The 13,656-nt window shown below is 50.9% G+C and overlaps 1 protein-coding gene across 1 annotated transcript in view; it reads left to right on the top strand.

The window, feature by feature from the left end:
- The window catches only part of HTT (huntingtin), a 138,946-nt gene that overhangs the window by 76,728 nt on the left and 48,562 nt on the right, over positions 1–13,656 (top strand). The window contains exons 30-39 of the mRNA XM_060013051.2: positions 169–246; positions 619–842; positions 1,962–2,040; positions 2,151–2,312; positions 4,807–4,862; positions 5,884–6,032; positions 7,845–7,981; positions 9,461–9,577; positions 12,292–12,414; positions 12,695–12,930. Of these exons, the coding sequence (XP_059869034.1) occupies positions 169–246; positions 619–842; positions 1,962–2,040; positions 2,151–2,312; positions 4,807–4,862; positions 5,884–6,032; positions 7,845–7,981; positions 9,461–9,577; positions 12,292–12,414; positions 12,695–12,930 (1,361 nt within the window). The remainder of the gene's footprint in view (positions 1–168; positions 247–618; positions 843–1,961; positions 2,041–2,150; positions 2,313–4,806; positions 4,863–5,883; positions 6,033–7,844; positions 7,982–9,460; positions 9,578–12,291; positions 12,415–12,694; positions 12,931–13,656) is intronic.

Genomic DNA, 13,656 nt, shown 5'->3' with positions numbered 1-13,656 from the left:
TTTCTCTGCTGGCAGTACGCGAAAAGCTTCTTCTGACTGTCCTGTGATGTTTACTGTTGTACACAATTTAAACGGAAGCCGTCCAGTGGCCTGCTCTCCATGCAGAATTCACCACAACAAGTATCTGTGAATTGCTTACTTTAATGTCTTGCTGCCTGTCCTTTGCAGTGTGTTGAAGAGATCCTGGGGTACCTGAAATCCTGCTTCAGTCGAGAACCAGTGATGGCAACTGTTTGTGTCCAGCAGGTCAGAAAGCAGTTTCTTTTAAGCCCTTCACCCCGGCACGCTGATGTAATGCTGCCCGTCGTTCAGAAGGTGGTGCTGGTGGCGCGTCCGGCAGCCCCACCTGTCCCGCCTTTGCTCACTCCGCTGTTCTCCGGCCAAGAGGGCTGCTCCTCCCTCATGGTCCAGGAGGAGGACGCTCGCCCCCATGGGGGCAGAGGATCTCAGAAGCTGTGCTGGCCTCTTGTCACTTAGCTGGTGTCCTGGTATCCCTCCACTGTCCTGCGCAATCTGAAGTTTTGCTAACATACCCAGTTATATATAGGTGGATTTGATATTTGTGTGGGAGATTCTGTGTTACTTCAGATGTTGATGGCTTCAATACTTCCACTCTAGCTGTTGAAGACTCTCTTTGGGACAAACTTGGCTTCCCAGTTTGATGGCTTATCTTCCAACCCCAGCAAGTCTCAAGGCCGTGCTCAGCGCCTTGGCTCTTCCAGCGTGAGGCCGGGCTTGTACCACTACTGCTTCATGGCTCCGTACACCCACTTCACCCAGGCCTTAGCCGACGCCAGCCTAAGGAACATGGTGCAGGCAGAACAGGACCACGACACCTCAGGGTAACCTTCTGATAGTCTCCTGTGTTCAGAGAACTCTAGAAAATGTGGTTGCTGCAAGGATGCTGAAGGCATGGCCCTGCCTCCAGAGAAGCATGTGGTCCAGTGGGTGAGATTGCGGGCGCCTCAGTGTCTCGGCAGGGCTGGGCTGGGGGAGAGGAGTGCTGAGCGGGCTTCCCGGGAAGCGCACTCACTGCTGATTCGTCAGCCAGCCAGAAAGGGGACACGCTATTCCCCAGGGCACATGACGACATTTCCCTTTAGAGTAAGTTCCTGTGTGTTGGTGGCGCTTTGGGGGCCTGTAACTCAGGTGGCTCAGTAGTGCTAGTGTGTAGAGGGCATAGGTATTATTACTCTCTGTTTTGTAACTTTATGGCTAAAAGTCTATTTTCACTCAAATTTATAGTTGTTTATGGTGCCTGGAATTACAGTAGTTGTTTCTTAAATTACCATCAATTATTAGTGCATATTTGAGTTACTACTCTGTAGTAACAATAGAATTCCTGGTTTTTCTTTATATAGATGTAGTGATAAAACAGCTATAGTTAAAATACTAGAGTATTTTAGGAAAATTTTAGCCCACGTTTTGGGCTTTAATTGGTCATGTACTTACTATTTTTCCAAGTCTCAGGAATAAGATTCTTTAAATACTTTGTCTAATAATATGGGGTATAAATAAAACAAGCAAGTGTCTGATTACTGTCATTTAATATTGTGTTTCTTAAAAAGAAAAGGGTATAATTGATGTAAAGAAATTTTTTCCCAAGGAAATAAGTGGTATCTTCTAGATCCCTGAATCTTTCAAATGACCATCACCTCTCTGGCCCCACTACACACGGGCTGAGTGGTGAGTTTCCTGTAGCAGAGGAAAGCGCTGTCTCGGGTAGCCTGCTGCAGGTGACAAGGTTTGATGGCTGTCAGTCAGCTGTAAACTCTGTTTCACCTAATTATCTTCACTGAAGGAAGAGCTTGATGCCGCTACACTGAGTGGCTGTTATAGTTCTTTCTGACTCTAAAACGCTCTGATTTTGTGAATTTGAATTAGTTTGACCTGGAGTATAGCTGGATACATAGGAGAGTATTCAAGGGTATTCTTTGCTCTCCTTTCTTTCTGCCTGGCAGGTGGTTTGACGTACTCCAGAAAGTGTCTACCCAATTGAAGACAAACCTCACCAGCGTCGCAAAGAACCGCGCGGACAAGGTAACTGGGAGCCGGCAGGTGCACGCTGGGCACGTTGCAGGTTGGGGCCTCCAAGCTGCCTGCAGTGGAAGACTCACTTACGGATTCTTGCTTTCTCTTTTTTTTCGTAGAATGCTATTCATAATCACATTCGTTTATTTGAGCCTCTTGTTATAAAAGCTTTAAAACAGTACACGACAACAACCTCTGTGCAGTTACAGAAGCAGGTTTTGGATTTGCTGGCGCAGCTGGTTCAGTTACGGGTTAACTACTGCCTTCTGGATTCGGATCAGGTTCGTCGCTTTTATCTTTCGTCTACTGCACCTGTTCATAAGTTAATAAAAATGAACTTGGAAAGACGCTGAAGTCTACCTTAAAGAAGTGCGCTGTTTTTTCCCCCACCAGCGGCTGCATCTCATCTGTCTCACCCACTGGTTGACACGGAAGGCCTGGCGTGCGCAGGCCTCAGCAAGCGTTGCACCCTCGCCCAAGCTCTCCAGGCTGGCCTCAGCCTTTACAAATCTGCCCGCGGCTCTTCCCGGCCTCTCACCCTCCCCCACTCCACGGTTAATCCGAACTTACATTGTCGTTGAGATTTACTGCTGGGGGGACATTTCTGCAGAATCCAGAGTCTTATTTTAGACAGCTTATCAAGGAAGATCAGTTTCAAGCGATCTAAAGTTAGCTCACCTATTTGAAAGGGAATGTGATCTGTTGGGCAGTGGCTGGCCCCCGGCCCCTGGGTTCCCGTGTCGCGGCTGTCTGGGCCGGCCCTGAGTGTCTGTGCTTGCTTCCACCAGGTGAGACCTCCCTGCCATGGGTACGACTCTGGAAAGCTGTGTCATTTTGTGATGCGAATTCTCTTAAAGCAAGCGTCATGCCAGCCAAGTTCACTGCAAAGAAAGTTGCCTTTAGGTCGTCAAAATGTGACTGTCATGGTTGGGCTGTGATTTGGTGCTACTTTCCTATGAGACAGGAAATACTGCAGTTCTCCATTCCCTCCTAGACACCACGGTATCTGCGGTGTAGCACTGTCGTTGAGGTATGCCTGCGTATCAGATGGGGACTTCAGAAAGATAGAAGAAAGCAACAAAAATCACTCCGTTTTGGAGAAGGGCTCTGTGTGGCATGACCGAAGAGAGAATTTGATAAAGGCCTGTCTGACCAGTGTACGGTTGAGTGGGCAGCTGTGCTCTTTCTCTGTCCACTGACGGCAGCCCCAGCAGAGACTGGTCTCTAACCACCCACCGGCCACGCACCTTGAGAAACTCACCAGGAGAAGCGAGCAAACACATTCAGGACGCTGGTTTCCCCACGGGTGGTGTTGGGGGGTCACCTGATAAGAGCGGGCTTGGGGCGGGGGCTCTGTTTTGACCCAGCATTTTCATTGTCCCACCCTCTGCTCTGGTTCTCCGAGGAAAATCGTCCAAAGAGCCGTTTCCTTCCTTGGGGACGACGCTCACTGCGGGACGGTTCCCGGGCTCTGACGCAGGGGCTTGGGTGGAGAGAAGCCCTCATCTGAAGTGGGGGGCAGCTGTGGCCGAGAGGGAGGCAGGCGCGGGCATGTGAGGGGAGCCTGGGAAGGTGGGGCCTCCCTGGGCTTCCCCCGCGCCTGCTGCTCCAGGGGAGAGCAGAGCCCGGGCTGGCTGCACTCTCAGAGGACACGGGCTGCCTTTCTCGGTTTTCCCCCTTCTGACTCGTCGTGGGAGGAAACTGATTCTCTCAGGTGGTGGTCGGTCTCTGCTGGGGCTGCCGTCAGTGGACAGAGAAAAAACACAGCTCCCCACTCGGCCGTACCCTGGTCAGACAGGCCTTTATCAAATTCTGTCTTTAGTCATTCTACACAGAGCCCTTCTCCAAAACAGTGATTTTTGTTGCTTTCTTCTCTGTTTCTAAAGTCCCCATCTGATACGTAAGCGTCGAGAGAGAATTCCGTGCTGTGTTCATCTCTGCGCACGTGCACAGGTGGTCTGATGTGCGGGCCTCGCCGCGAGCCCAGCACTTTCTGCCTCTTACTTGGTGGCGTTAGGTTTTCTTGCCATGGGCGCTCTCTCCCCACGTTTGTTCCGGTTTGTTTCTGTCACTCAGCGCCCTTTCCCCCCAATTCTTAGGGTTCAGTACCTTGACAGTTTTTATGGACAAGGATAGAAAACTATCAATAGAACAGGCAAGTGATTTAACTCAGTTCAGATAGTGATTTACTGAGCACCTGCTGTGTGTCTGTTCACACCCGGGGGCGAGGAGGAAACTGGAGATGAGCTCCATGCTTCGGGTTGGAGAGTGAATTTGGGCACTTGGAATGTGACACGGAACTGGCTGTAAGCCAGCCGTGAGGTCCTGCCTCTGCTTCTCAAGGCCACCCTCCCCTCCGCACCCCTCGGTACCCAGCTCCTTTGAATGTTGGGGGCGCTGGGGGAGAAGTTGGACTCACTTGGACATCTTTATTCCTAAGCCAGTTTCAGGAAATCCGTGCTGTGCGGCTTGCCGTGAGCTGGAGCGCACGAGGCCTGCTGCTGTGCCTTGTGGGTGCTGCCTGGGGCTCCTGGAATTCATCATCTGTTTCTCCCAACAGGTTTCACCTCAGTGTTCAGTAAATGTGTTTAGAGGGATTTCTGGAAGTGTCTTGAAATTATCTAGTCTGACAGTAGAATACGTTGGAGTCCTTGTGCACAAACAAATTTACTGTCAGGAAACTTGTTAAAGGTTTATACAAATGAGTATGAAGAAAAATAACCTAGTTTGCACATTTTAATTATTGATGTAAAAATTTTATATTTCTGCCTGTAGGTGTTTATTGGATTTGTGCTGAAGCAGTTTGAATACATTGAAGTAGGCCAGTTCAGGTAATAGCGTTTTGTTATTTTAGATTGCTTGTCCTTGTTACGTGATTACATGGAATTTTATGTTATGTTATGTTATCTGCCGCACTGCACAGCACACGGGATCTCAGTTCCCTCGACCAGGGATCAAACCCGTGCTCCCTGCAGTGGAAGCACGGAGTCTTAACCACTGGACCGCCAGGGAACTCCCTACATGTAGGATGAGCATTTATCTTAAAAGGGTTGTTAGGCATTTTTGCTAAGCATTACTTTTAATGGAAATCTGATTAACATGCTGTGGATTTTTGTTTCTAATAAAAATTCATGAATAAGCATCTCAAGACATGTTGAGAAGTAGTTCTGCATCTGATAATCACGTGTTGTCAGTTTTCATTTCATATTTCAAAGCATTTAATTATAATAGTTTTCTAAATGAACTCTCATTTGATAGAGCACTGATTTTTCTAATCTTAGAGAAGACAGTTTTCGGATATAGTTGTCTTTAATAAAGGTAATTATTATGCACTGTACTTATATTAATTGCAGTTTTTCTTTGCTAGACTGTAAGGTTTGAATACTTCCTCTTATAAGTATAATTATAGAAAATTAAAATTGTTCAGTTTCTGAACTAACTGATAAGTAGTTAGGGAAACATAGTGCAGAGGGAAGTGTTCTGAGAGTCCCCTGGGTATGGAGGCATAGTTTCTTGTTCTCGACCATGTGATTCGAGGCAGGTTACTTTTTCTCCTTTGGGTGTCAGTTACTTTTTCTCCTGTTGGGCGCCTTCTCCAGGCCCTCACTTAGCCCAGGTGCCCCAGAAGACGTGCTGGCCCCACCCCGAGCCGGGAACACGGGAGGACGTCAGCTGGACTAAACTGGGTCCCGAGGGTCCTTTAGCTCAGCGCCCACTCATCCCTCCTCGCGCTCTCCCGTTTTCTCACATGTGCTCTCTCAACTCTGAATCGAGAGTAATTTCATGCTGTTTATATTGGTTATGTTTCTTCATTTTAAAAGGAAGTGTCTAAATGGATGTTTTTGTTTCTAGGGAATCAGAGGCAATTATTCCAAACATCTTTTTCTTCCTGGTATTACTGTCTTATGAACGCTATCATTCAAAACAGATCATTGGAATTCCTAAAATCATCCAGCTCTGTGACGGCATCATGGCCAGTGGGAGGAAAGCTGTGACACACGGTAACGGGACAGCCTTTCACTGTGGTCTTCAGTGGTCATCATGTGCTGACGCCACCTTTCCCCCTGTGTGGACAGCTGCCCAGCGCTCTGTAGGCTGTGCGTGTGTACGCGTGCGCATGTGCACTCTGGCTAGAGATGTTTAAAAAAAGGAGAGAGCACAAGCTTTACTCTCAGGAGTGTATGATCCACTTAGGTAAACACAGACAGTGAGATAATCTAAGGTGCACGTAGAGTCTGGCATAAATACTCCTGCCTAGCCATGTGAAGCAAAGAATTTTAAAGTCCAGCTTCTGTAAGGACATTGGATTTCTCGTCCAGTGGTATTGGAAGATGTAGTTTGGCCTTGATTCAGGGCCTTCTGTTTTGCCTGGTTATTTCGTAGCAGGTTCAGTGAGGTCCACAGACGACAGTCAGCTGCTCAGGCAGCCTCCTCCCACCTGTGGAGTGAGGTGGTGTGCTTTGGGAAGGAGCTGTGAATCTTTCTTTGCACTTTTTAAGCTGCTCTTCCTACCGACTCCTCTCTGGCTCCATCGTCAGGAATCTGTAGGCTTTTGAACTGTGATTGGGGTGCCTCCCAAGACCTCAGCTGGCTGCTGCACGCCGGGTCCCTGCTCCGCGTACCGCAGTAGGGTGACCGGCGAGCCGTGGTGCCGGGGATGTGGAGGGGCTCGGCAGTCACCATTTCCCACTCTAGCAAGACGGTCACCTTAGCCATGGCCTTGCTGGGGCTCAAGTCCATGCCTCAGCACGGGGGTACCTGACTGCACGTATGGACCTGGGGTCACTGGATAGAGTTGAAAGTGCAAACGGCAAATAGAGAGATGACTGAGGTTTCCCAGATCAGAGGGTCTTTGGATAGAAAATTGATGGGCAGCCAGACCGCCCCGCTCTCTACTGGGAAGCCTGGTTGTCTGTAGAAAACTCAGCAAGTGTGGGGTGTGTGTGCGTCACTGAGGGTGAGAGAGTGTGCCTTTCAGTAATCGTGGTGACATGGCTGGGCTGATCCTTCTTAATGAAAGGCCTTTCTTAGTTTATTCAAGTGGTGGTGTGAGGCACATCATTTACTTTGCTCTTTTGGAGAAAGACACGACTTGGGGGAAAACACATTGTCTAATGAGAGAGTGACTTTAATTGCTTGAAACAGCATAGAAATCTAATACTTTGACTAAATGTTTTCCATTGAAAAAGCATTTATTCTCTCTTCAGGTAAATCTTCAAGTAGATTATGCATGAGGATAGAACGTTGCTATTTTGGTTAGTTAGAAGGTTTTATTATTTTGAATTTGACTTTTGAATTTGTGTCTCTTTGTGTCAGAAATAATGTTATGTCACAGAAATCCTAGTTTTTTGTTTATTATTATTATTTTTTGTGTGTGTGGTACGCGGGCCTCTCACTGTTGTGGCCTCTCCCGTTGCGGAGCACGGGCTCCGGACGCGCAGGCTCAGCGGCCATGGCTCACGGGCCCAGCTGCTCCGCAGCACGCGGGATCTTCCCGGACCGGGGCACGAACCCGTGTCCCCTGCATCGGCAGGCGGACTCTCAACCACTGCGCCACCGGGGAAGCCCTGTTTTTTTGTTTTTTTAAATCTTCACAACATTATCAAGTGTCAGAGGAAGACCCATGGCCTTCCAGGATGGTATACAGGTAATTTCACGGCACTCATTGATAACCTTCATTTATGTCTTATCACAAAGCCAAGTATGGGTCAGGGTTTTCTTTATTTCTTGAAAATAATTTGGAGATGTTAGTGCTGTCTTCCGAATGCATCTGTCACATACTGCCTTCTTAGTGGGCCCTTTTGTGCCTACAGCCATACCAGCCCTGCAGCCTATAGTCCACGACCTGTTCGTTTTAAGAGGAACCAATAAAGCTGATGCAGGAAAAGAGCTTGAAACCCAGAAGGAGGTGGTGGTGTCCATGTTACTGAGGCTCATCCAGTACCATCAGGTAAGAGGAGGCGTGGGGCGGTCGCTGACCCCTCCTTGTCCCTGTAGGGACAGGAGGAAATGCCACGTGGCTGCTGCCTGCTGTCAGTGAGGGTGGCTTTGTGCCGGCCCTGGGCTCTCGGGCGGTGAGACGCAGGGGGACATAAGGCTTGGTGGGGTCTGTCTTGAAGGCAGTGTGGCCTGGCCGACGGTCACGAGGTCGTTCAAGGCGGTAAGCATGGTGGAGGCCCTCTTTTCCAAAATGAGGACCAAATACCAGTCAACAGTGTCGATCAAAATGGTAGCGTTCTAAAGAATGATTTTTAAAAATCTCAACGTGAAATAATTTAACGACTTTATTTGTACATTTATTTACCACTATGTTGAGGGAGGGCCAGAGGCTTTTTCTTGGCGCCGATTTCTGGCTTCGTTTTCCTTAAGGTGGAGTAGGAATTTCAGGTGGTGTGTGAGGCAGTCTGAAAACAGAAGTCTGGCTTTTTAATGAATTCTCTTCTGTAGCTGGTACGGTTGCCTAGCCCTCACTTAGTTTTGGTAATTCTTTTTAGCTATTTGTCTTTGAATCTTCATAAAATCGTAAGATTTTCTTGTAGAAACACTTTCTTTGTGCATTCTCGTTTTGGTTAATCTAGGTAATGTTTAATTAAATGCTTTTAATGTTTAATTAAATCCCGTAATTACAATAAAAAGTACGACTACCATAAAGAGGCTTGAGAACCAATAACCGGCTCTTGGCAAGCATGCAGTTTAGTTGGAGGCCTGGAGGGCGGCTCAGCCGGCACAGCGTCCCCGGAGCTCCCGGCCTGGTTTACGGAACGAACAGAGAGGGTGGGTCTTGGATTAGGAGAGTCGGGATGAGCACAGAGTGGCCCCTGTGGTGCAAGTGCTGCCCGAGGTGCCTCCTGAAGGGAGAGGCAGCTGTGGAGGCGGCCAGGTGGCTTTCCAGGGAGCGGGCTCAGCCTGGCCAGCACGCTCACAGATCAGGCTGCGGGCTTTTCTGCCAACAGGCGGGTGACAAGCATTTTCAGCTTTCCAGGAGCTCCTCGTGTCTGCTGTCGTTCTGGAAGCCTTCCCGGCAGCATTTTCACGGTGGTCGTGTGCCAGGGAGACCGTGTTCACCAAAATAGGCTTTTAGGGGTCCCTGTTTAGAAGGGATCACTAACAAACTCGTGCTCACCCAAGGCCAACTCTTCTGAAGTATGGTGTCCTCAGTAGAAGGTGACCTTTGCACAGATGTTAACACACACGAAAGCCAGAGGGTGTCTGCACAACAGTTTCGTCAAGGCTGTGCTTGTGTCCTGCCAAAGGTTGAGATGAGTTTGGCTTTCCTTTCGTGCCTTTCCTCTGGTTGTCACTCTTGTAAAGCTGTAGAGGTGACAGCGCTGTGGTCCTCCTGCCCGTCCCGGGGCCAGGGCTGCGTCGGCCCTCCTTGGGGGCACGCGGGCTGGGGTCTGAGTGTCTTCCGGCCGTTCCCTCTGTGCAGGTGTTGGAGATGTTCATCCTGGTCCTGCAGCAGTGCCACAAGGAGAGCGAGGACAAGTGGAAGCGGCTGTCTCGGCAGGTAGCCGACATCATCCTCCCGATGTTGGCCAGGCAACAGGTTTGTCCCCCTCCCCCCGCGTGTGGGGTCACTGCGACACCGTGGAAGTGGGTGAAGATGCTCGTGAGAGGTGGGCGCTCGTGGTGGGCTTTTCGTCAGTGCGTGGTGTGTACATTTTATGGTCGTTACTGGTGCCATCTGGGCGAGTGCGAGGCCAGAGGTAGAGACGTCCGCTGGGTCCCAAGGCGCCCTTGGACTGCGTCCTTTCTTGCTTGCACCCTGTCTCCCTCACTCTGCTCAGCTAGACGCCCTCTGTTTGCTCTGTAGGGGAGTGTTTTTCCTTATCACGTATAAAGTAAGTTGGCAATTACCTGTCATTTAATCAGGATTTCTGTGGTCACACGATGCAGTCAGTGGTTTCCACAAGCGCAGTGGAAGGCACTGGTCTGGCTGTGTGTGTAGGATGGAGCCCAGTAGTTGTACGGCTTCTGAACCACTTCTGCCCCCGCCCCCCGTCCCCCCAACCCCCGGCGTCGAGGGCAGGACGCTGTGCTCTGGGTGCTACACCACCCTGGGAGCCGGGCAGCAGGGACGCGCTGAAGACGGTCCCTCCAGGAATCCGTCCCAGCTGCTGGCAGAGCTCTGGGTCGGAAGCACTTTGGGTACAGTCAGCAGGTGCCTGTTCATCTGGGTCGGCCTGGCTAGGGAAGCGGGCGCTCTCAGAGTGAGCGTTTAGTTGGAACGGGGTGGGGAGACAGACAGCAGAGGGGAGTAAGCTAGTTATGTGTATAAAATGTCAGATGAGAGTGCTGGAGGGAGGGGAGGTGTGTCGGCTGGGGGTGACACTGTTGAATGGGTGACATCCACGGGGACTTGAAGGAGGTGAGGGATGAGCCGAGCAGATGCCTGGGGAAGAGCTCTCCAGGTGGAGGACTTGGGGGAACCCTCGGAGGGCTTGGTACGAAGGGGGTCAGGGTGAACTTGAGAGTGGAACAGGCGGGCGGGGGTGTAGGGAGAACCACTCATGGCTCAGGGCCTGTGTGGACCGGGGGTGGGAGTGAAGGGGCGAGAAGGGGTGTCTGCTGGACTCAGACGCAGAACCAGTGAGCTTTGCTGACGGCTTAGGTGGGGTGAGGGATGTGAGAGGAGGGGCGGGCAGGTGGCTGTAGCGTGATGGCTTTGGGCGGACCGTGGAAGGAGCGGGTTTCGGGACGAGGTCAGAGCCTGGTTTGGATGTGTTTGGTTGGGACACTGGGTGGCGCCAGGGAGGCTGGAGGAGGCCTTTGGGGTGCGAGCTGGAGGGCAGGCCTGAGGGTGGACGAGGTCGCTGTGGGGCCCAGGGTAGCTGGGCAGTGGGAGAAGGCCAAGCCCCGGGAGGCGAGGGGGCCCATGGACGAGACGGGCAGGAGCAGGTGGCGTGGTATTCTTACAACCGAGGAGAAAAGGTGTTTCCCGGAGAAGGGACTGATCGCTGGGAGCTGCTGCCGGGCCAAGCAGACGGGCCCTGGGAACTGACCCACACTTGGCCACACGCAGGTCCCTGGGGAGCGGCTTTGGTGGAGCGGAGGGAACAGAAGCCCTGCCAGCGTGCGCTGGTGAGAGGGCAGGAGGAGAGAGGGAGAGACGTGGCGGCAGCCGGCCGAGCTGGGGGGCACGAGGGCCAGTGTCCACCCTGAGGGCAAGAGCAGAGGGGCACTGCCTCTGCAGGACAGGCGGCTGTGCCGTCGTGGCGTCCCTGAGCACCACCAGACCCGGGGCTCTGTGGCCGCGTAGCCGACAGGTCACGGCCAGAGGGCCTTGCCGGCGGGTGGGCCCCGGCAAGAGGCTCATCTTCCCACCGCAGAGGGGCGGCTCCACGCCAAGCAGGGCGCAGACCTGCACCTTGAGAAAATCGCCCTCTGCGGAGATGTTACTGTGTATACACACTCGTTAGTAGTGACGAAAGTCATCAGTAGGGGAGTGGTTGAGTGTACTGTGGTAGAGACTTAATTTGGAATATTTTGCAACCTTTAAAAATAATGTTAGGAGGATCTCCCTGCCGGTCCAGTGGTTAAGACTCTGCCCTTCCATTGCTGGGGGGGCCGGGTTCGATCCCTGGGTGGGGAACTAAGATCCTGCATGCTGCACGGAGAGGCCAAACAAAATTTTAAAAACGTTAGGTTTTAAAACCTGTTGCCTTGGGAGTTCTCCATTATATTTTTAATGGAAAAAAGCAGAGACATTTATAACATGATTTTTCAAAACAACTTAAACAAAAATCTCTCTACATGTATAGGAATGTGGAGAAAGTTAACGAGAAATACACTAATTTGCTAACATTTGTTACTACGTAGTGGGGTAGGGATGGGGTGCCAGTAAAGAAAGAAAAAAGATACAGTAGGTATGATACCCATTTAGGTACATTACTTGTGTGTAAAGAGATGCGAGAGAGGCTGGTTCCTGAAGTGCTGATGGTGACTGGGTCAGGGCGGTGTGGTTTCAGTTGATAATTTTCATACGTCTACATATTTGAATTTTTTACAGAAAGCATCTGTGGTTTATTTAATAAAAATCTAAATGCAGAGATTTCCATCGTGGAAAAGATACAGCTGTGTCACAGTGTTGTTCTAAAGAACGTTTACTTGGTTCACTACTGAAGCTAAAATGCGTTTAAGTGCGGGGGTGGGAATGGTGCATGGTCAAGGCTATTTGACCTTGAGACAACCGGCGTGAGGTGTGAAAGGTGGCATCTCATCGGCTCACGGGAGAATGTCTGTGACGTTTCATTGCAACAGATGCACATTGATTCTCACGAAGCACTTGGAGTGTTAAATACGTTATTTGAGATTTTGGCCCCTTCCTCCCTCCGTCCCGTGGACATGCTTCTACGGAGTATGTTCGTCACCCCAGATACCCTGGTGAGTATCCCGCCTCCTGATGGCATCTTGGCTTCACCACTGTGTGGGGCACCCGGGGGTTTCTGCTGGGGCCAGGGTGGAGCCTTAGTATTTGCATTTTAAGCAGGTTCCCGGATGGTACTGATGCTGCCTGTCTGGGACCACACTTTGAGAACCAATGAGACAGATTTATTGGTGGAATTGTAAACTCAGGGTGATTTTCATAAATGAACTTGGCAATCAGGAAGAACTTAACCGTCTTTTTCCTTTAGCTATAACATACTTGTCTTCCTTCCTCTAGGCATCTGTGAGCACTGCTCAGCTGTGGATAGCCGGGATCCTAGCCATTCTGAGGGTTCTGATTTCCCAGTCAACTGAAGACATTGTGCTTTCCCGCATTCAGGAGCTTTCCTTCTCTCCGTATTTACTCTGCTGTCCGATAATTAATAGGTTAAGAGATGGGGGCAGTAATTCAGTACTGGAAGAACACAGTGAAGGGAGACAAACGAAGGATTTGCCAGAAGAAACATTTTCCAGGTACGCTCTATGTCGGAGCCTTCCGCGTGCGTGTCCTCAGGCCGCCGTGTGGTGTTTGGGGTCACTGAGTCTCGCTTCGGCTCTGCGAGGCGGGTTAAGGAGTCCGTGTCGGTGTGTTTCCTCTGCCCAGCCTGCCTCACCTGTGGCCCTCGGTCATGCCTGTCTGCAGGCACTGTCACATCCCGAATCAGACCCTCGTTAAGACTGCACGTGGTAGTGGGTGGGTGCAGGCGGTAAGGGCGTGGCTGCCTGCAGAGAATTTGAAGACCTAGGAAAACCCACTAAAAGTCAGTCTTATGTTTATTCCCGCCGGGTGCTGGCCACCCTCCACACTGTCAGTAGTAAAAATCCCCTCCCCGCCAGGGTGGAACGCTCATGCTGTGCTCCCCTGGGTGTACTTGCGGCATCAAATCACAGCTGCCCTTATCAGTTCTTGGGAAGCTCCTTGAGGGTGGCGATCACAACTCAGGCACTGACAAGGCTTGTTGTGTAGACGACTGTGTATCCCCCTTTGCTGGATTCGGGGTGCACGCTGACTTATACCTTGTAGAGCGTGTCCAGGAAGCACAGTTCCTGAGAACGTGCTCCTTCCTGCCGGGTCCACCGTAATGTCCACGTAGCTGCCCTTGGTTGGTCATCAGGGCCTGGGGCGCCATTGTGTTTGTGGAGATAAATCCAGTGAAACTGCACGACACCCATTTGTCCGCAGGTTCGGCAAGGCAGCCT

Source organism: Delphinus delphis, chromosome 5, assembly GCF_949987515.2.
Source record: "Delphinus delphis chromosome 5, mDelDel1.2, whole genome shotgun sequence".
NCBI lineage: Eukaryota > Metazoa > Chordata > Mammalia > Artiodactyla > Delphinidae > Delphinus > Delphinus delphis.
The sequence above is the reverse complement of the archived record's forward strand: the minus strand, read 5'-3'. Positions and strand labels throughout refer to the sequence as shown.